Source organism: Ovis aries, chromosome 26 (genome assembly GCF_016772045.2).
Source record: "Ovis aries strain OAR_USU_Benz2616 breed Rambouillet chromosome 26, ARS-UI_Ramb_v3.0, whole genome shotgun sequence".
Classification (NCBI taxonomy): Eukaryota; Metazoa; Chordata; class Mammalia; order Artiodactyla; family Bovidae; genus Ovis; species Ovis aries.
Genome location: NC_056079.1, coordinates 23,135,420 through 23,157,736, shown reverse-complemented (window position 1 = coordinate 23,157,736; position 22,317 = coordinate 23,135,420). Strand labels below are relative to the sequence as shown.

The 22,317-nt window shown below is 44.0% G+C and overlaps 1 protein-coding gene and 1 long non-coding RNA gene across 9 annotated transcripts in view; one reads left to right on the top strand and one right to left on the bottom strand.

The window, feature by feature from the left end:
- The window catches only part of TRMT9B (tRNA methyltransferase 9B (putative)), a 74,981-nt gene extending 61,948 nt beyond the window's left edge, over positions 1 to 13,033 (top strand). For all 6 annotated transcript variants that reach the window (XM_042241457.2, XM_042241460.2, XM_004021745.6 and 3 more), the window contains one exon: positions 738 to 13,033. In XM_042241457.2, the coding sequence (XP_042097391.1) occupies positions 738 to 1,759 (1,022 nt within the window). In that variant the 3' untranslated portion in view covers positions 1,760 to 13,033. The remainder of the gene's footprint in view (positions 1 to 737) is intronic.
- Positions 1 to 22,317, bottom strand: part of LOC121818076 (uncharacterized) — a 222,741-nt gene that overhangs the window by 174,552 nt on the left and 25,872 nt on the right. The gene's annotated exons all lie outside the window — the stretch shown is intronic.

Here is a 22,317-nt window from a genome sequence, read left to right as displayed (position 1 = left end):
ATATATGTGTTAGTATACTGTATTGGTGTTTTTCTTTCTGGCTTACTTCACTCTGTATAATCGGCTCCAGTTTCATCCATCTCATCAGAACTGATTCAAATCAAATTCATCAGCAGATGAATGGATAAGAAAGCTGTGGTACATATACACAATGGAGTATTACTCAGCCGTTAAAAAGAATTCATTTGAATCAGTTTTTAGCAATATTTTTAAATTAAGGTACATACGTTGTTTTTTAACACAATAATGCTAGTGCACACTTAATTGGTTACAGTATAGTGTAAATAGCACTTTTATATGCACTGGGAAACCAAGAATTAGTGTGACTTTATTCATTCCAGTAGTCTGGAAGCAAACCCACAGTATCTCCAGGGTCTGCTGATATAGGAAACAAAGTTAAAAATTATGCTTCTCCTGAAACCAGGTCTGCAGCTATTTCTACCATCTGCCCCAAGCTGCAGGAAATAAGGAGTACTTAGCACATGTCAAGGGCTTCTCAGGTGACAGTGGGAAAAGAACCCACCTGCCAATGCAGGAGATGCAAGATATGCAGGTTCAATCCCTGGATTGGGACGATCCCCTGGAGGAGGAAATGGTAACCCACTCCAGTATACATCAAAAGTGCATCACTGTTATACGGAAAACACTAGTCTATAAATGTGTAGACTAGTATTTATATAGAAAATACTAGTCTATAAATGTGTATACACACTGAGATCCAGTTTCTTCTTTTTCAGTCATACATCATTTTTCTACAAAACAAAGAAGAATCAGAGCCATAAAAGAAATGGCCAGGGTCCTGGCTCCTGGGGGCCAGCTGATGATTTATGTTTGGGCCATGGAACAGAAGAACCGGCACTTTGAGAAGCAAGACGTGCTTGTTCCCTGGAACAAAGCCTTGTGCTCCCAACCCCTCTCGGAATCCGGCCAGCCGGGGAGAAAGCAGCCGTGTGGGCACCCAGAAAGAGGCCATCCCTACCACCCGCCCTGCTCCGCCTGCCCCTGTTCCGTGTGTTTCGAGGGGCGCTGCAACTCGAAGCGGTCCCACAGTGTGGACTGCAACTCTGTTCTGGCTGGCACCTGCTGTGCAAATATTTCCAAGGAAGGCGAGGAAGAAAACGGATTCTATAACACACTGGGGAAATCGTTTCGCTCCTGGTTTTCCTCTAGATCTTTGGATGAATCCACTCTGAGGAAGCAAATTGAAAAAGTGAGACCCCTGAAAAGCACAGAAAGTTGGGCCAATAGCACGATATCCATCCAGCCTTCAAGACACTCAAGTTTCGACTTAGGTCATCCAGAGACTTTGTCAGCAGGAGAGCAAAATTTAGATGAGGAAGTGTTTGTGGAGCCGTCTCAAGGACCTCTGGAGTGGCTGAGGGCGCCCACCACGTGCAAACAACTAAACGGAGACCATCCCGGAGTCATAAGGAGAAACGGAGATGGGAATTTTCTGGGTGGCACCAATGCTAAGGAGAGCTGTGTGGATGAAGATAACTTAGAAGAAAGCACCGCTTCTGGTAGTAAATCATGGAGGAGGATTTCTGCAGCAGATTCCACAGACTCCAACCCAGGGGACGCCATTTCTGTCGAAGAACAACAGCCCGACGTTTTGGATTCCAGAGCCTTTATGCGTTACTACCACGTGTTTCGAGAAGGTGAGCTCTGTGGCCTGCTGAAGGAGAGTGTGTCGGAGCTCCATATCCTGAGCTCTGGGAACGATCATGGCAACTGGTGTGTCATTGCAGAGAAGAGGTAGAGCTGTGACCGATGGGATCATCTCAGACACACCCTCCAAAAGAGGAGCCCCGTTCTTCTCACCGGGTTTGTGATGTGATTCCTGGAACTGGCATCCAATGTTGTTATTTGGTCTGCATTTAATCCATTTAGATTCTGGTCTGTAGAGACTATGAATTCAGCATCTTTTCAGTCAAGCGCAGTGCTTGGCTATCTAAAGCATCTGACAAAGTCTTTGTGGTTAAAGGTTAATAGAAGAGATCTGAAGAAGCACTAGAACATGAACTCCAATTGCCCTAACAATACATGTGTCCCTGTTTTTCAGTATTATATTGTGATTTCAAAAGATTCTGCATTTAAGTATACCTTGTAAAAACATCATTTGTATGCAGTAAGGGGGTAATTCCTAGCTCTAGTTATAATTTACCACTGCACAAATGTGATCAGTGATTTCATGGCCAAGGCCTTGCTTCTGCTTAAAGTCTTTACAAAGGTGAGAGACAGTGGAGAGAGACAAGCAGGGTTCTGAGAACTTTTCTAAACGATAAGCGAACTTGCTTCAAGGAAGTAAATAACAAGGTTTTTGATGTTGCCCAGAAGGCTTTTAAAGGCACTGTCAGCATGCCGAGTAGATATGTGGGCACTAGAAAACGTTGCAAGTCATCCAGGAGGAATTTTTCCAACCTTATTAGAAGCAGGAGTATCCAGTCACGGAAAGTCCAAGACCGACTAACGAATTTTCATCTGGGAATGATGCTTTTCTTATGCAATGAAGGGATATTTAGAAAATAAAAATCTGGTTGAAGCAGCATTTTATGTTGGTTCTCGATACACGTAGATCATTAAGGTACAAGATATTTGGACCTGGTGGAGGGCTAACTATTGGATTTTTAAAAATAATATCTGGGCATTTATCCTCTTGAAAGGGACTACATTTTAATGGTTGTAGTAAGAATTTAGACAATCAAATCTTACTAACTAAAGATTCAATTTCTGCCACTTTATAGACAAATGGATAGGTGGGCACTGCCTGATCACCACATCTGTCTACTTTTAACCATGGATCTGTTTATATCCATGTCGTGGATACTGAGACATAGCTATGATTAGGAAAAGCAGGCATGAGTTGACTCAGGAATACAGTCTCAGACAGTTCCTTAAGAGGAGAGAATCAACACTTGACAAAGCCTTTTTACTGTATGGGCTACTATAAACCTGGAGGATACCCAATTCTTGTTTTGCTTTCCACTGAAATCACTACAATAGTATAACTTTTTCTCTTCAGTGATTGTGCTCTAACTAAAAATACTGATGATACTTTCAAAGAAGTTTAAAGGGTTATTTTTAATGTGCATCTGAAAGTACTGAAGTTTACTACCCTCTTGGCTTCAAAATAAGATTGTGTCATCACCTTTTCGGTTGATGAGGTTGTTGGGTGGAAATGAGATCTATGATTTGTATTGTTCTGCACACAGTCGGCATTAGAGGGATGATAAAAACAGACATAAAAGTGGAATATAAATTAAAATTTAATGTCTTCCATTTCTTAAATGAGGATATTAAGCCATGAGTATAAGTGGGGTTTTTGTTGGAAAGAAATGTTCTCAGAGTCAGAGACATTCTTACAATTAAGGCTTGATGACCCTTCTATTGTGAGTGGATTTTTCCTCTCCTTGAAGTCTGTTGTCACATACATCTTCATTACCAGCCTTGCTGCTTGAAATCTGTTTATAAAGCCATGGCTCTCTGGGAGGAAAGCCACCATGTAAGTTCCACCACGTATGTGGAACTCAGATCATTAGACAGCGCCAGAAAAGCTTTGAACAAACCTTTATGTGCAACCTCCTACACACACACACACACACACACACACACACCACTTTGTATAAGCTAACTCTCTAGAATGGTTTTTGAGAGAGGAATATTTTCATATAATTTTGATTTGACAAGATATAAATAAAAAAACACTAATACTACCAATCTTTCAGTCTTCAACTGCTGAGCACAAAGATTCTATTCATCCAGATTATTTTGTATGCAAACAACTGACTTTCCAGTTGATAATCTCTCTTTGTTATATTCATGTGAGAAACACTCTTAAATCTTACTTCTGTCTTTGAAGAGGTATGTATACACACACACACACACACACACACACACACACACACACATGCGTGTGCTAAGTCACTTCAGTCTTCTCTGTCATTCAGTGGACTATAGCCAGATAGGCTCCTCTGTCCATGGGATTCTCCAGGCAAGAACAATGGAGTGGGTTTCCATGCCCTCCTCCAGGGGATCTTCTCGACCCAGGGCTCTAACCCACATCTCCTGCGGCTCCTATGTTGCAGGCAGATTCTTTATATATATGTGGGCTTCGCTGGTGCCTCAGACAGTAAAGAATCCACCTGCAATGCAGAAGACCTGGGTTTGATACCTGTGGTTGGGAAGGTTCCCTGGAGAAGGGAATAGCAACCCACTCTAGTATTCTTTATAGTCCAACTATAAAGAGTGGAACTATAAAGAAAGCTGACTGCCAAAGAATTGATGCTTTTGAACTGCGGTGTTGGAGAAGACTCTTGAGAGTCCCTTGGACTGCAAGGAGATCCAACAAGTCCATCCTAAAGGAAACCAGTCCTGGGTGTTCATTGGAAGGACTGCTGTGGAAGCTGAAAATCCAATACTTTGGCCACCTGATGCGAAAAGCTGACTCATTTGAAAGGACTGATGCTGGGAAAGATTGAGGGCAAGAGGAGAAGGGGATGACAGAGGATAAGATGGTTGGATGGCATCACCGACTCAATGGACATGGGTTTGGGTGGACTCCGGGAGTTGGTGATGGACAGGGAGGCCTGGCGTGCTGCAGTTCATGGGGTCACAAAGAGTCGGACGTGACTGAGCGACTGAACTGAACTGAACTAGTATTCTTGGGGCCTCCCAGGTGGTGCTAGTGGTAAAGAACTCTACTGCCAATACAGGATACATAAGAGATGTGGGTTTGATCCCTGGGTTGGGAAGATCCCCTGGAGAAGGGCACAGCAACCCACCTCAGTATTCTTGCCTGGAGAATTCCATGGACAGAGAAGCCTGGCTGGCTGTAGTCCATGGTGTCACAAAGAGTCGGATACAACTGAGCAACGAACAATTTCACTTTCACTTTCATATATATGGATATAATATATCCTTATACTTCATATATACATGATACATACATGTAAATATCTAGATCATTTAAAATTTTGTTCATCTTAGGACTATACCCAAAAGGAAATACAAATCTAAGTGAGTTTAAACACACACACAGCATTTGTGAGTGTTTAGTTGGCCTTGACTTGCTCTATTATAGATTTTACTTTTCAATTCAAAGTACACACTTTGAAAACTTAGATTCCAGTATTAACACTGGAGTGTCTTTCCTGCTTCTCTTTTACTTGCTGGCATCATTGCAGATGCCACTATCTGATGTGGAAGGAAGCATGTCAGAAGGTCCTTAGAAATCTCCATGGGCTTATCAATTCCTTGCTGGTCTACTTAAGGAATTCCATATAACCAAGTGACCTAGAGGAAAGTGCATTATCACATACAAAGGATGCGAGTAAGAAGCAAGCAAGTGGCCCATTTAAATTTTTACTTTTAAAACTGTCACTAACGTGACCAAATGACACCAGCATGTCACTAAAAAGCCATCTAACATGTCCTGGAGAATCAATTCGGTTCAGTCCTCCCTTTCACCACACATTCCTATACACAGGATGGTGTGTGGTTCCCGTTTTCAGCTTGCCTTTCTGCGTCCTTCCAAATTCTAAACATCCGGACTTCCTCTGGGTTTTAACTGACCATCTGTTGAATGGGCAAAAACTGGCAGTAATCCAGAGAAAAAATAATCCCAATATAAATCAGCCAGGAATGTTAATGTACTTGTATATTCATGGCCACAAAAAGAATAAGCCCTGTTAGATTTCTTTTTGTAATAAATAGTTTTGGAGGAGGACAGAGGATCTACCCTCTAATAGTTGTGGGGGGAGGGTACTTTTTTTTGGTAGCAGTTTTATTGAGATGTAATTCATATACCACATCATTCACCCACTTAGTAAAGTCGCTCAGTCATGTCCAACTCATAGCGACCCCATGGACCACAGCCTACCAGGCTCCTCCATCCATGGGATTTTCCAGGCAAGAGTACTGGAGTGGGGTGCTATTGCCTTCTCCAAATTCATATACCACACCATTTATCCACTTAAAGTATATAATCAGAGGTTTTTAGTATATTCATAGAGTTGTACAACTATCATTGTAATATAATTTAGAACATTTTCATCATCTGCAGATGAAAGAAACCTTGTATTCTTTATCTTTAGCTATGACCCACCCAGTCCCCCCAACTTAAAGTAACCACTAATATGCTTTCTGTCTCTATAGATTTGCTAATTCTGGACATTGCATTTAAAAAGTATCATAGACTATGTGGCTTTTTTTCTTTATCTTCACTTACTTTTTTAACATAAATTTATTTATTTTAATTGGAGGCTAATTACTTTACAATATTGTATTGGTTTTGCCATATATCAACATGAATCCACCACAGATATACACGTGTTCCCTATCCTGACCCCCCCTCCCTCCTCCCTCTGCACACCATCCCTCTGGGTCATCTCATAGTTGCTTTACAATATTATGTTAGTTTCTGCTGCACAGCAAAGTGAATCAGCTATATATATACATACATCCCCTCTTGGATTTGCTTACCATCTAGGTCATCACAGAGCATTGAGGCGAGTTCCCTGTGCTATCCAGTAGGTTCTCATTCATTATCTATTTTACATATGGTCATATATATGTCAATACCAATCTCTCAATTCATCCCCCCAGTACCATCCTGTGTCTCTATTTCTGCTTTGCAAATAAATGCATCTGTATCATTTTTCTAGATTCCACATATAAGTGATGAGAGGGTACTCCTTAAAAATGAGCTGTGAGCTGAATTCTACCAAAAATTTAGAGAAGAGCTAACACCTATCCTACTCAAACTCTTTCATAAAATTGCAGAGGAAGGTAAACTTCCAAACTCATTCTATGAGGCCACCATCACCCTAATACCAAAACCAGACAAAGATGCCACCAAAAAAAGAAAACTACAGGCCAATATCACTGATGAACACAGATGCAAAAATCCTTAACAAAATTCTAGCAAACAGAATTCAACAACACATTAAAAAGATCATACATCATTATCAAGAGGGCTTTATCCCAGGGATGCAAGGATTCTTTAATATTTGTAAACCAATCAGTGTGATATACCACATTAACAAATTGAAAGATAAAAGCCATATGATTATCTCAACAGATGCAGAGAAAGCCTTTGACAAAATTCAACATCCATTTATGATTTAAAAAAAAAAAACCTCCAGAAAGCAGGCATAGAAGGAACATACTTCAACATAACATAAAAGCCATATATGACAAACCCACAGGAAACATTATCCTCAATGGTGAAAAACGGAAAGCATTTCCCCTAAAAGCAGAAACAAGACAAGGATGCCCACTCTCACCACTACTATTCAACATAGTTTTGGAAGTTTTAGCCACAGCAATCAGAGAAGAAAAAGAAATAAAAGGAATCCAGATTGGAAAAGAAGAAGTAAAACTCTCACTGTTTGCAGATGACATGATCCTCTACACGCTGCTGCTAAGTCACTTCAGTCGTGTCCGACTCTGTGCGACCCCATAGACGGCAGCCCACCAGGCTCCCCGGTCCCTGGGACTCTCCAGGCAAGAACACTGGAGTGGGTTGTCATTTCCTTCTCCAATGCATGAAAGTGAAAAGTGAAAGTGAAGTCGCTCAGTCATGTCCGACTCTTAGCGACCCCATGGACTGCAGCCTACCAGGCTCCCCCATCCATGGGATTTTCCAGGCAAGAGTACTGGAGTGGGGTGCCATTGCCTTCTCCAGATCCTCTACATAGAAAACCCTAAAGACTCCACCAGAAAACTACTAGAGCTCATCAATGAATATAGTAAAGTTGCAGGATATAAAATTAACACAGATAAATCTTTTGCAATCCTATACACTAACAATGAGAAAACAGAGAAATTAAGGAAACAATTCCATTCAATTGCAATGAAAAGAATAAAATACTTAGGAATGAATCTACCTAAAGAAACAAAGACCTATAGAAAAGTTTATAGAACTTTTACATGTTTCTATATGTATTTAATATGTTTCTATAGTTTATAGAAAACTATAAAACACTGATGAAAAAAATCAAAGATGACACAAATAGATGGAGAAATATACCATGTTCATGGATCAGAAGAATCAATATAGTGAAAATGAGTACACTATCCAAAGCAACCTATAGATTCAATGCAATACCTATTAAGCTACCAATAGTATTTTTCAGAGAACTAGAACAAATAATTTCACAATTTGCATGGAAATACAAAAAACCTTGACTAGCCAAAGTAATCTTGAGAAAGAAGAATGGAACTAGAGGAATCAACCTGTCTGACTTCAGGCTATGCTACAAAGCCACAGTCATCAAAAGAGTATGGTACTGGCACAAAGACAGAAACATAGATCAATGGAACAAAACAGAAAGCCCAGAGATAAATCCACACACCTATGGACACCTTATCTTTGACAAACGAGGCAAGAATATACAATGAAGAAAAGACAATCTCTTTAACAAGTGGTGCTGGGAAAACTGGTCAACCACTTGTAAAAGAATAAAACTACAACACTTTCTCACACCATACACAAAAATTAACTCAAAATGATTAAATATCTAAATGTAAGACCAGAAACTATGAAACTCCTAGAGGAGAACATAGGCAAAACACTCCAACATAAATCACAGCAGGATCCTCTATGACTCACCTCCCAGAATATTGGAAATAAAAGCAAAAATAAACAAATGGGACCTAATTAAAATTAAAAGCTTTTGCACAATGAAGGAAACTATAAGCAAGGTGAAAAGACAACCTTCGGAATGGGAGAAGATAATAGCAAATGAAGCAACTGACAAAGAATTAATCTCAAAAATATACAAGCAACTTCTGAAGCTCAATTACAGAAAAATAAATGACCCAATCAAAAAATGGGCCAAAGAACTAAACAGACATTTCTCCAAAGAAGACATACAGATGGCTAACAAACACATGAAAAGATGCTCAACATCACTCATTATCAGAGAAATGCAAATCAAAACCACAGTGAGGCACCATCTCAGGCCAGTAAGAATGGCTGCTATCAAAAAGACTACAAACAAAATATGCTGAAGAAGGTGTGGAAAAAAGGGAACCCTCTTACACTGTTGGTGGGAATGCAAACTAGTACAGTCCCTATGGAGAACAGTGTGGAGATTCCTTAAAAAACTGGAAATAGAACTGCCATACAACCCAGCAATCCCACTACTGGGCATACACACCAAGGAAACCAGAATTGAAAGAGACACATGTACCCCAATGTTCATCACAGCACTGTTTACAATAGCTAGAACATGGAAGCAACCTAGATGTCCACTGGCAGATGAATGGATAAGAAAGCTCTGGTACATACACACAATGGAATATTACTCAGCTATTAAAAAGAATGCATTCGAATCAGTTCTAATGAAGTGAATGAAACTGAAGCCTATTATACAGAGCGAAGTAAGTCACAAAGAAAAACACCAATACAGTATATTAATGCATATATATGGCATTTAGAAAGATGGTAATGATGACCCTACATGCAAGACTGCAAAAGAGACACAGATGTAAAGAACAGACTTTTGGACTCTGGGAGAAGGCAAGGGTGGGATGATTTGAGAGAATAGCATTGAAACATGTATATTATCATATGTGCAACAGATTGCCAGTCCAGGTTCAATGCATGAGACAGGGTGCTCGGGGCTGGTGCACTGGGATGACCCTGAGGGATGGTAAGGGGAGGAAGGTGGGAGCGGGGTTCAGGATGGGGACACATGTACACCCCTGGCTGATTCATGTGAATGTATGGCAAAAACCACCACAATACTGTAGAGTAATTAGCCTTCAATTAAAATAAATTTAAAAATAAAAATAATTTTTAAAATGTCCAGTCTTCAACACTTTTCAGAATAAAAAGATACAAAGGGCTTTTCTTTGGGGGAGAGGGGATGGCTAGCTACTGAGAAAACAAACACAAATAAGCATAAGGAGAAAATAAAGGGTACACCTAATCTATACTTCAACATTTAATAAACCACCTTAAATTTAAAAGAAAACATGAGCTGTGAGCACTCAATTCGGGGGACAGAGGGGTAAGTGGGGTATAACCACTGGCCAGGCAGCTACAGTCTGGGAAGAACAAATGAGCGCAAGCCTGAGCACTTCTCTCCTATTGTGAAGGAAACAGGAAATAATGAAGAGAAGCTAGCTTCTCAAATATCTAACATGTATTATTTTATCTGTAATCCTGACCATAGCTAAGTATACTTATTGTTCCCATTCTACAGATTAGGAAAACTGAGTCAGAAAGAGATCAGTTAAATTGTCCAATGCCACATGCATAGTAAGAATCACACAGCTAGTAAGGGGCAGGGCTGAGATTAAAACCCAGGCTGTCTGCCTCCCAGTCTCTGCACTTGCCTGTAGCACCACACAGCACCAGTCACGGCACGATGCAGACTATGGGAGCCTTTCGAGGGAAGTGTGATTATCCCCTTTACAAATAAGCTTTGGTAAGGTTAAACCAAGACTCCATAGTTAGACAGTAATTGGACAGGAATCCCTTAGATATTTCCCCCTATCTTTTACATTAATTGTAAATAGCTTTCCATTTGACTTTACGTTTAAAAAAAAGTCACAAAAATACTCTTTGACCACTTTTATCCAACTCTTTGATCCTCTGAAAATTGTTGTTACTATTTTCTCATTTCACAGGTGAGAAAACAGAGGGCTATGCAGATATTTCATTTCTTCTGTTTACTGAACCCTGCTATGTGCCAGACACATAGGATACAAGGAAATGAATATCAGGGGCTTCTCATGTGGCACTAGTGGTCAAGAACCTGCCTGCCAATGCAGGAGACATAAGAGATATCGGTTCAATCCCTGGGTTGGGAAGATTCCCCAGAGGTAGGCATGGCAACCCATTCCAGTATTCTTGCCTTGAGAATCCCATGGACAGAAGGGGTCTGGCGGGCTACAGTCCATAGGGTCACAAAGAGTTGGACATGACTGAGGTGACTTAGCACGCATGCACACAAGTATACAAGAATATTAGAATTAACTAAACTGAAAGTGCCAGACTGGAGCAGTTTTCATATTCATCGTGCACCTACTACAGCATTGTATTGTTTTGTTTGAGAAAAGCAATCTACAAAAACCCCTCTTAGAGAATCACAATGCATATGAGCGTATTTAAGGCCTCCCCTAAAGTAAGCTGGGATTTACCTGAGCTTGACCTCGACATGGTAACATACTCCAGCACAAGCATTCTGTGGAACACGTTTCATGAAATAACTCATCCGAAACAGAACTCACAGCCGCAGAGAACAGACTTGTGGTTGCGAGGGGGGAGGGGGAAAGAAGCACTAGGAGTCAGACGTTGCAAGATGCAAACCACCACATACAGAATGGATAAACAACAAGGTCCCACTGTAAAGCAGAGAACTACCCTCCATATTCTGGGATAAACCATAATGAAAAAGAATATTCAAAAAGTATGTATCTATGGGTATACCTGAGCCTGAATCACTCTGCTGTACAGCAGAGATTGGCACAGCATTGTAAATCAATTGTACTATAATTTAAAAGAAGCAACTTATTCAAGAGTAAAATTAAAACTTCTCAGGATGACCTGTACATGCCCCCCTGCATAAATTCTCTTCAGTATGTTTCAGTCTCATCTCCTGCTATTGCAAAAAATTTTTTTTTCTGTTCTGCAATCTGCTGTTTTAAACAATACTTTCATTAGGGTTTACATAATGACAAGTAATTATCACTTCCCCTGGATAAAAACTTGGATTTTAAACGCCAATGGTAATCCTTCTCCAAAGAAAAATGCATGGAACAGGCATCATTCTGTCAATTCAAAGGGCATCTGAGATACGTGTTATCACACATCCATCCGGCAGATGGACACACCACGGGAGTGAAATTACAGAAGCATCAGCAGACCCCAAACCAGGATGCTCAACTCCTCTCATCCCAGTCTTAACTCAAATGTATGATTACTGATTTGATATTATAGACTCCAAATTTGCAGTCACAATTGTCTACAAAATTGGAGTGGGGATATTTTAAAAGGACTCTCATCAACCCAGGATTGAAATGATACTGCAGATAGAAAGCATTTGGCATGGCATGGGGAACATCAACACAGAAGCCTGAGAGCCAATCAAAGAGAAACACTCACTGTGAACTGCCCTATTTTTTATTCGCCACAGGTCCCACAGTCGGGATGTGAATCGTTTCAGCTATAACCCACATTCTGTCCCCCTCTAGATGCGGGTCTTTCCCAGTCGATTACGCACTTGTCATCATTCTATCTGGGTGGGTGTATGTTAGTCATTCAGTCATGTCCGACTCTTTGGGGCCCCATGTGGCTTGCCAGGCTCCTCCATCCATGGAATTCTCCAGGCAAGAATACCGGAGTGGGCTGCCATTTCCCTCTCCAAACTTCTATGGCCAATCTGATGGACCGTTTGTGAGAGCTGATTGTCGAACTGGATCTCTCACGGGGCAAATCAGTACATATTTTGTCTCTTCTTCAACTAGAGCTGGGAAAAATATAATTCACTCCAACCCAATTGGTTATTAATTAACATACATGTAACTGCATTTCCTCCACACGAAACATTTATTTTTCTCTAGATATTACCCCGGCACAGAAAAGACACAGGGTCTCTGTTGTGAGTCTGCAGCCGGTGTCACTGAATATTGAATTGCATGAAGAAATCACCACCTATTTTTACGCCCACCACAGGGTTTGGCTAAATGATGGGCATTTCTCTAATGAGCTAATCATTCCTTAAGAGTTTCTATTAATGCATGCAGATGGACATCATTAGTAAAGGTTTGCTTTTCTGCTCATTTACACAGAAACTAGCAATACTTAACGGCACACTAACGTGTACCCCAGTGAAACTTCTGAGATGCTTTAGCTTTGTATGTAAAAGCTGTCCCATTTTCTTTAGATGTTCTCTTAAACATGTATTATGTAAATATATGGGTGTGTGCATATATATATATATTCCTAGATGTCTAGCATTTGCTATCACTAGTGACCTTTTTATGTATATGTGAGATATTAAATTAGTAATTACAGTCGAAATGTATTTCACTGAATAGATTTTTTTCGTTTGGGGAACTATGAAGAGAATTGTCTTTTATTATTGTGCCTCCTCTGATATTGGTGTGTATTTGTATCAAAAGTGCAAAAATCCTACTCTTGCACATTATACAGTCAGTTACTTTAGCTTTTCCTAGAAGAAACTAGCAACAATTTTAATAGCATGTGTGTGCATGCTCAGCCATATCTGACTCTTTGTGACCCCATGGCCTGTAGCCTACCAGGCTCCTATGTCCATGGGATTTCCCAGGCAAGAATACTGGGGTGGGTTGCCGTTTCTTTCTCCAAAGGATCTTCCCAACCTAAGGATCGAACCTGTGTCTCCTATAGCTCCTGCATTGGCATACAGATTCTTTACTACTGAGGCACCTGGGAAACCTTTAAAAGCACAAGTTGATGTAAAATATCGTGACTGTTCTACAAACCTGAACATATTTTATTTGCATTAAGCAACAAATGTTTAGGATCTTTTGCAATAAGTATTATTAAAAATAATGTGATTCATGTGCTTATGAAATGTTTGATAGTTTCAGTTATGTCTAAATGTACTTTAAAAAAATGTTATTAAGATGAACAAAATCACCTTTCATTTCTACTCTGAGTGTGACATGACAGGTATCACCCTCTTTCTGTTCAGACAGCCACCTCTCCTCGGACATACAGAAGTGGGCAAATTTGTATTTGGATTCTGTCATCTTTGTCTAGAAGAAACCAAGCTAGGAATTTAATAATAGAGTGTCATTAATGTGTTAATAAAAGGCTGTTATTGACTAAAACAAAGGACATCTTTTAAGATGGAATAAAACTATTAGACTATCTGAAAGTGGGCATGTGTGAAAAAACAGTATTAATATTGAAAAGCATCATTTTTTACATTTTAAGAATGCAAGCACTTTTATTCTTTTTCCTGACCTGCTCCATCTACAGCCAGTCAGCTTATTGGCAGAGCTGGGGTGAGGGTGGGTGGTGGGCATGGGGTGAATGAAGTAAGAGGGGCCTGAGGCCAGCCCTGCCATGGCTCCAATGCAGCTCAGCGGGGCCACATTCTAGCAGCAGATGGCACCCTGGCTTGGGCAGCGCTGAGCACCTCCCATCCCTTCCCTGTGATGGAGGAAGCTATGGCAAATCTCTGAGCGTCCGTGCGCTGCTGATAGCTGATGATGTGGGCTTGGTCCCTGGGGGTCATCGGTCAAGGGTTAAGAAGAAAGCCAATCATCCAGCCATCACTCTAGTTTTGAGTCCCAGCCCAGCTGCTTGGGAGACAAAAATGAAAAGTACAACAAATGAAATACACTCTGTGCCCACCTTTTGGCAAGAATCAATGAAGCTGAGTGTACTCTTTGGTGGAAATCTCTCAATGTAAAAATCGTCACTAGTTCTTGTCTCTAGAAACCATCACTTCTTTCATCTTTGTGCTCATCTTGGAATTTTCGAAATATCTAAGTGTAAATTCAGCTTTAAAAGCCCTATGCATCATGGGCTTGTTAGCAGTTTCTAGCATTTTCTTGATGGTCGGAATCAGAAGGAAATAACCAGTTGCAGTACCTTTTTACTGCGCTCATCACCCCCGGCCCAGTCCTCGGGGAAGGACACAGAAAACAGTTCCCAGGATGACGGTGCACCTGTGAACAGCCGCAGGGTGGCGGCCGTCAGATGCTGGAGCTGCCAGAGCCCCCAGCTGCCACTGAGCCTGAGGAGGAGGGACTCGCCCAAGCCAAGAACCACGCCTGCGCTTCCCACCACACCAGCCCCCACTCCTCCGGAGTTCCAGGCCTCTGCGTCCATCCAGGACTGTCACACTGCAGCCCCCAGCCCAAGTCCCATCTCCAGGGAAATCACCCCAACCTGCTGCTCCACGTTGATTTCTTCCTCGCCATCCTGCAGCCCTGTGCATTTAGGATAGCTGACAGCAGTACTTGCTGCATTCACTTTCAGCAAAGAATCTTCCTGCAACCTTCCTGAACCAGCTACAATTTGGTCTCCTCCTGTCTTTCCAGTAAAAAAAAAAAAAAAGCGAGTTGACCATCACCTTCCCAACTCCACTCACTTTTCTGCCTAGGGTCTTTCTCCTCCATGCTAACCCCACTGTGAGCTCCAGAAACCGACTCTCATTTGCCATTTTAAAGAGCAGCCGTAAAGGGACATAATGGAACTCCCCCACCCACTGGCGACTCCTAGGCTGGCTTCCCAACTTGGGGAAGGTAGAGTCCGGCTCTGGCCACTGGAATTCTGCTCACTGTGGGCTCAGCTGGCCGGGGAGGCCGTGTCTCAACTTCACTGACTCCCTGAATTTTGAGTCTCCTCCCAAGATAACTTCTCATAGGTCTCATGGTTCTAAGTCCTCTAAGACTCCCCAAGTGGGAAGAGTTAAGTGTTCACTTTTTTGTGAGATTTTTCTTTGAGGCCTGATGATAACTGATGTTGTGGGCTTGGTCCTTGGAATTCACTGATCAAGGGTTAAAACGACAGTCACCAATATTTAACCATCAATTACTAGCTTTTTCTTTCTCTTGAAAGAGGCCACCGTATTTGGCCAAGTGCATACAATGAAGGGGGCTTCCCAGGTGGTGCTAGTGCTAAAGAACCCGCCTGCTAATGCAGAAGACAGTAAAGAGTGGCGAGTTCGATCCCTGGGTGAGGAAGATCCCCTGGAGGAGGGCATGGAAACCCACTCCAGTATTCATGCCTGAAGAACCCCAAGGACAGAGGAGCCTGGCAGGCTACAGTCCATGGGGTCGCAAAGGGTCGGACATGACTGAAGCAACTTAGCATCCCTGCAAACAGTGAAGAGTGTGAGAGCTGAAGATACTGATACAAAAGTAAATCCCTTCCTTCTCACAAGTCACTCCTGAAAAATCAGGGCAGCCAGGCCTCAGTGTACAGAACTCTCTTAACCATGAACTTAACCCGATCCATGCCTTTGAGCAGCCAGGGCTCAGTAACTGGTTGACAGAGATGCCATCTGATAAGCAAGCCGGAGCAGTCCCACTAGCAAGAAGCCAGTCTGGGCCCCAACACTGCCCCATGGAGGCAAGGAACCTGCCTGGGGGTAGCCCCACGTGTACCATGAGCCTGAGCGCTGGCCCTGCGTCTGGGAAACTTGGCAAAGATTCCTGGGCCCATGCTTCAGGCTTGGCATAAAGTGGGTGGAGCTGCCACTTCCCAATGACTCGGTGGAGCCATTTCCATGGGTCCTGTTCCTGGGCTGTAATGAGAGACCACCGTCCCTGCCCAGACAAGGTGGTGGTCTGCTTGTGTGCGCCCACATCAAAGGCATCTAAAGTTTTCTCATCAAAGAGATGCAGTTGAATCCCCAAAGTTCCACGACACAAGATGACTGCATGGACGTTGATCGTTAGACTGTCGTCATCCAATCCTGCAGTCTATTTTATCAATTGGGGGCCCTCAGTGTGTGGGCTGAAGTGACCTGCACACCTCCTACAGGCAGAGCTCCTTGGTCCAGGGGGAGGCTCAGCACAGCAGTTGGAAGAACCGCACCCGTTCCATCTAGTGAGGCCTCCGCCCTCAGAAGGGGGTGTCCATGGAGAACTTGCCTTGCTCTCACTACAGAGATACGTTGGTACAGGCAGACCGTGTGTGCCTGCAAGTCACAGATGCGGCCTTTTTTACAAAAGGAAGGTCTGCGGCAACCCTGTATTGAGCAAGTCTCTCCAAGCCATTCTGTCAGCTGCATCTGCTCACTTTGTGTCACATTTTGGGACTTCTTGCAATATTTCAAACTTCTTCATTATTCCTGTGTCTTCTATGATATCTGATATCAGTTATCTTTGATGTTACTATTGCAAAAATTATGAATCACTGAAGTCTCAGAGGATGGTTGGCAATTTTTCAGAAATAAGGTATTTTAAAATTAAGTTCTGTATAATCTTTTAGATGTAATACTGTTGCACACATAACAGACTATTCTCATGGGCCTTGAATGCCTCCCTGTAAATTCAGACTTCAAACTATAATGTCAGAAAGCATGGGAGGGGTTTGGACTAGCTGCTTGGGAAGATTCCTCTGGAAGGCCGAAGGTGTAGTGGGAGGGGCTGAACTTCCCAGGTGGCACCAGTGGTAAAGCATCCGCCTGCCAATGCAGGACATGCAGGAGACACAGGTTCAGTCCCCTGGAGGAGGAAATGGCAACCCACTCCAGTGTTCTTGCCTGGAGAATCCCACGGACAGAGAAGCCTGGCGGGCTACAGTCCATCGGGTCCCAAGGGTCAGACACATGAGCAAACACGTGTTCCCATTCTGACAATGGAGCAGATGGAAATGAAAATAAGATACAGTGCAAAGTTCAGAGAGAACGAGCTAGAATCTGATCAGAGAGTCAGGGAGACGAAAAGGAGGAAAAACAGAGCCCAGCGGGGGAGCTGAGACTAGAGGACCCTGCAGCGACGGTGGAACTAGGGCGCCCTCTTCTGGACGTAAAAGCCGGCTGTGAACCACGCCGGCAGCACACGCCAGCACCACCTAAAGGTCTTTCCAGAACTAGCTGATGCTGAGTCAACACTAACTTTCAAACACCTGCTGCTGCTGCTGCTGCTGCTGCTGCTGCTGCTGCTGCTGCTGCTGCTGCTGCTGCTAAGTCGCTTCAGTCGTGTCCAACTCTGTGCGACCCCATAGATGGCAGCCCACCAGGCTCCCCCGTCCCTGGGATTCTCCAGGCAAGAACCCTGGAGTGGGTTGCCATTTCCTTCTCCAATGCATGAAAGTGAAAAGTGAAAGTGAGGTCGCTCAGTTGTGTCCGACTTCGCGACCTCATGGATTGCAGCCCACTAGGCTCCGTAACTAACAAATTGGTAATTCAGTAGTAATTCAGACAGATCTATGCAAACAGAGGCTGTCCAAGCCAGCTGCTGTGTCTTCTAAAGCACACTGCCTCATACTCAGATATGTTTAGTGATAACACAGGATCACACTGGACAGAAGGCAGAAGAGAATATAGTCTGTGGGAGAAAAAGCAAGGAAGGTCTTTGGGGGAATGTCAAATGTGATAAAGGGCTGAAATGGTGATCTTTAGCTGCTAAGGCAACACTGGAATACTTCAGGCTACTGAGAGTTGAAATGCGGAGGGTCTGAACAACTTAAGAATACTGCGCATGCAACCTGGCAAAGAGAACAGCGGAAGGAAGCCGGCTGCATGGGTGTGAAGCGACTCAGCGCGAGGCCTCTGGGGCTTCCTCACGAGGTACCCCCAGCACCCTGCTAGGCTTTCACCCCGCACCAACTCCCTGATTTCCACATCCACCCTGCGATGCACACATGTCCTGCACAGAGAGAAAGGGCTGCTCCAGCCTCACAGGCGTGAGAAGAGAACTGTCAGCAGCCTTCCAGCGCCCACTGCACGACCCCCGCGCCCTCCAGTCTCACCCCCCACTCGGCGCCTGGGCGCCCCCAGCTCCGGCCTTGCTGCCGCCCGGCTATTCCTCACACAGCTCAGGACGCAGGGGCTCCGCACTGGCTGTTCCCTCTACTGGGAATGCTTTTCTCTGAAGTACAAGCAATGTGTCTCTCACTTTCTCCCAACCTCGGCTCAGATATCACATCCTCAAAGTCGTCTCCCTGATCACTCAATTGTACACATACACACACCACACACACACACCACACACGCACCACACACATACATACCACACCACACACACACCACACACCTACATACCACACACACTCACACACCACACACACACCACACAAACACAGCACACACATACATACCACAGATGCACTCACACCACACCACACACACAATACACACCTACATACCATACACACTCACACACCACACACACACCACACAAACACACCACACACACACCACACACCTACATACCACACACACTCACACACCACACACATAGCACACAAACACAGCACACACATACATACCACAGATGCACTCACACCACCACACACACACCACACACACACCACACACCTACATACCATATACACTCACACACCACAGACACAAACCACACACACCACACATAGCACACACACACACACTCACACACCACACATACATACCACACACATACCATACCACACACATACCACACACACACACACACACACACACCACACACAATACACACCTACATACCATACACACTCACACACCACACACACCACAAACACACCACACACACACCACACACCTACATACCACACACACTCACACACCACACACATAGCACACAAACACAGCACACACATACATACCACAGATGCACTCACACCACCACACACACACCACACACACACCACACACACACCACACACCTACATACCATACACACTCACACACCACACACACTCACAAACCACACACACCACACATAGCACACACACACACACTCACACACCACACATACATACCACACACACAGACACACACCACACACACATACCACACACTCACACCACACTCACACCACACACACTCACACAAACATAGCACACACATACATACCACAGATGCATTCACACACCACACACACACACAACACCACACATACATACCACACACACACCCACACACACACCACACACACCCCATATACACACACCACACACACATACCACACACAAACACACACCATATACACTCCACACACACACATCACACACTCCTTACACATATCACACACACACACTCTTACAACACACCCCCCACAGACACCCCACAAACACACACGTTCCCCTCAAAGCTTCGTGTTGGCCCACAGCCCTCACCATCTTTACATACTACATTTTCTCTGTGTACGATATCTCCTCTCCACGCCCCAGGACGCAGGGCTCTAAGAGGACCTGGATTCAGTTTTGTGGTTGTATTCTCTGTCCACGGGCTTAAGCAGTCGGCTTGATCCATCCTGAGCCTCAGCTTTCTCATCTGCACAATTTCCTCACCAGTAAACTGAGGTTCATGCTACCAGTTCCAGGCAAACTGAGTAAGACACAACCTGTGTTTGAGTTTCAAAGCATCAGGAAAAGCAAGGGCTATCGAGGAGGGCCCCCGGCACAGGGTGAAACCTAACATCCTCTCCGAACAGGTGGCCCAGACATTGTTTAAAAGGACAAACAGGACAAGAACAACTGTGAGTAAGGAAGCTGAGACATTTGTCCCATTCTACTTGTAAAAAGAAAACCATTAAGAGTTCAGTATTGGTTAGAAGGATACAAACGAAACTGAAAGAAATAGAGGAAGCAAGCATTTCCAACATCAACAGATCAAATTCGGAATTTCTGATTTATACAAAGGCATTTTTCCCAGGAACATATCCAACTAGGAGCAGCCCAATGGTGTCAGGCCCAGGTCAGGACCGCGCTTAGGAAAGCCGGGTAGCACACCCATTGATTTTCAGTGTCCCCGCCTCACTTTGTGCCCACTCTGGTCCCTCCATGTCCCCAGCCGGCCTTGGTGGTCCATTCCATGGCCAGGAGCCCAGGGACACGAGGTGTCCTGCAGGGCATCCATCCCTGGAGGACATCCCAAGCCCAGAGTAGGAAATTTCCTGAACCTGGCTGTCCCTTCTCCAGCTAGGCACTCGCGTTCCCTTGGGCCCGGATTTCTAACCCATGTTAACTCAACAGCTGAAGGAAATTCCCACAGCTCCCGGGGAACTCAGGCCTCCTCCTGTGCGGCCCCATCCACTGCAGCTCGCCGCCACCATCAGAGTCGCCTAAACCCCCCCGGCCCCCCTTCACTTACAGAAGTGGTTGGCAGCCCAGCCGTGGTGAAAAGCACAACATCCCAGTGAACACCATCCATTCCGAACCCACCAGTTCAGAGCTCGTGCTTCTAATTCACCTTGGATGTGCAGTCACAGTTGGGCAGCTGGCCCCTGGAGTCCCAGAGCCTCTCCTGGCCACAAGCCCTCCTAAGCCAGGGCCTCTCTCTCTCACCGCCTCCCTCACCACCATCCACACAAACACCTAGGGGATGCTCCCCGAATACACCTGACCACTTTGTGCTGGGGAGGTTTTGCATGTCCTCTATGGGTCAAGGACCTCATGACTCAACAGTGCGGTCCCCAGACCAGCGCCAGTGTCACCTGGGAACCGAGAACGGCAGGATAAAGAATCTGCATTGCGGCAATATCCCCTGCTGATCTGCTGATCAGTGGTGCTGGTAGTTTAGTCGCTAAGCTGTGTCTGACTTTTGCAAGCCCATGGACTGTAGCCTGCCAGGCTCCTCTGTCCATGGGATTTTCCAGGCAAGAATACTGGTGTGGGTTGCCATTTCCTGCTGATCTGTATCAACATTCAAGTTTGAGAGACAATCTAAATTCTTTCCCAGCTCGAATCTCTGCAGAATTCACATCGCACTTCTCTCTCTCACCTGAGTAACTCTTCTGGGAAGCTCCTCTCACTTCATCCTCTTCCTTCTCCAAAGAACTAACCCTCCTGCTTCATGATTCCACATCTGTAACACCCAAGCACTGAAGCCAACATACTTCCCTGTACCTTTGTTAAATGATGCTAGGACCAAACAAAATAACCAAGCTATTTGCTTCAGGAAACACATGTTCCTCGAAGAAAACCCTGATGCAACCTGACTGCTGACTCACCAAGACTCACAGCTGGTGTGTGGAGAGGGGCCCCAGGCCCCCACCTCACCATGCCCACCAGTCCAGAGAAGGCTGGGAAGGCGGAACCCGGCCCAAACCCGACCCCACAGTGCAAGATGCACCCAAAATTCACCCAGCCGAGCCCCCGAAACTATACAAATACCCAGCCCTAGCTTCCTTTTCTGAGACACTACAAAGACTGTCTAGGTGATGGTCCCCCTCATGGCGACAGAACTAATAAACTTAGCTTTGTAAACAAACAAACAAACAAAAAACTCAAAAGTGCCTTTTTAATGAAAAAATAGCAAATAAGAAGTGAAATAAGAGGAAATCATCTAAGTTTATATAGTCAATCTTAACGTCACCATTATCACTATGACTGGAGAGAGTCTGAAGTAATTTTCTGAATATTTTCAGTAGATACTGGTTAATGCCCATTGATTCTACTCTGGGTCCTTGAAGTAACACCCACTTCCTAACCTGGGCTTTTCTCCCTCATAGTTAATTATACATTATCCACCTTCCACTTCCAGGAGACAAGAGAAGACAGGTCACTAACATTTTTTTTTATGAGAACAATGCATATTGTCTCTGAACGATGTCGCTTATTAAACAATGCACCTTAATGTTTAAGACTAGTTAGTGAATGTAGCAACTCTGTTAAAAAGAGCAAGAGAAAGACTT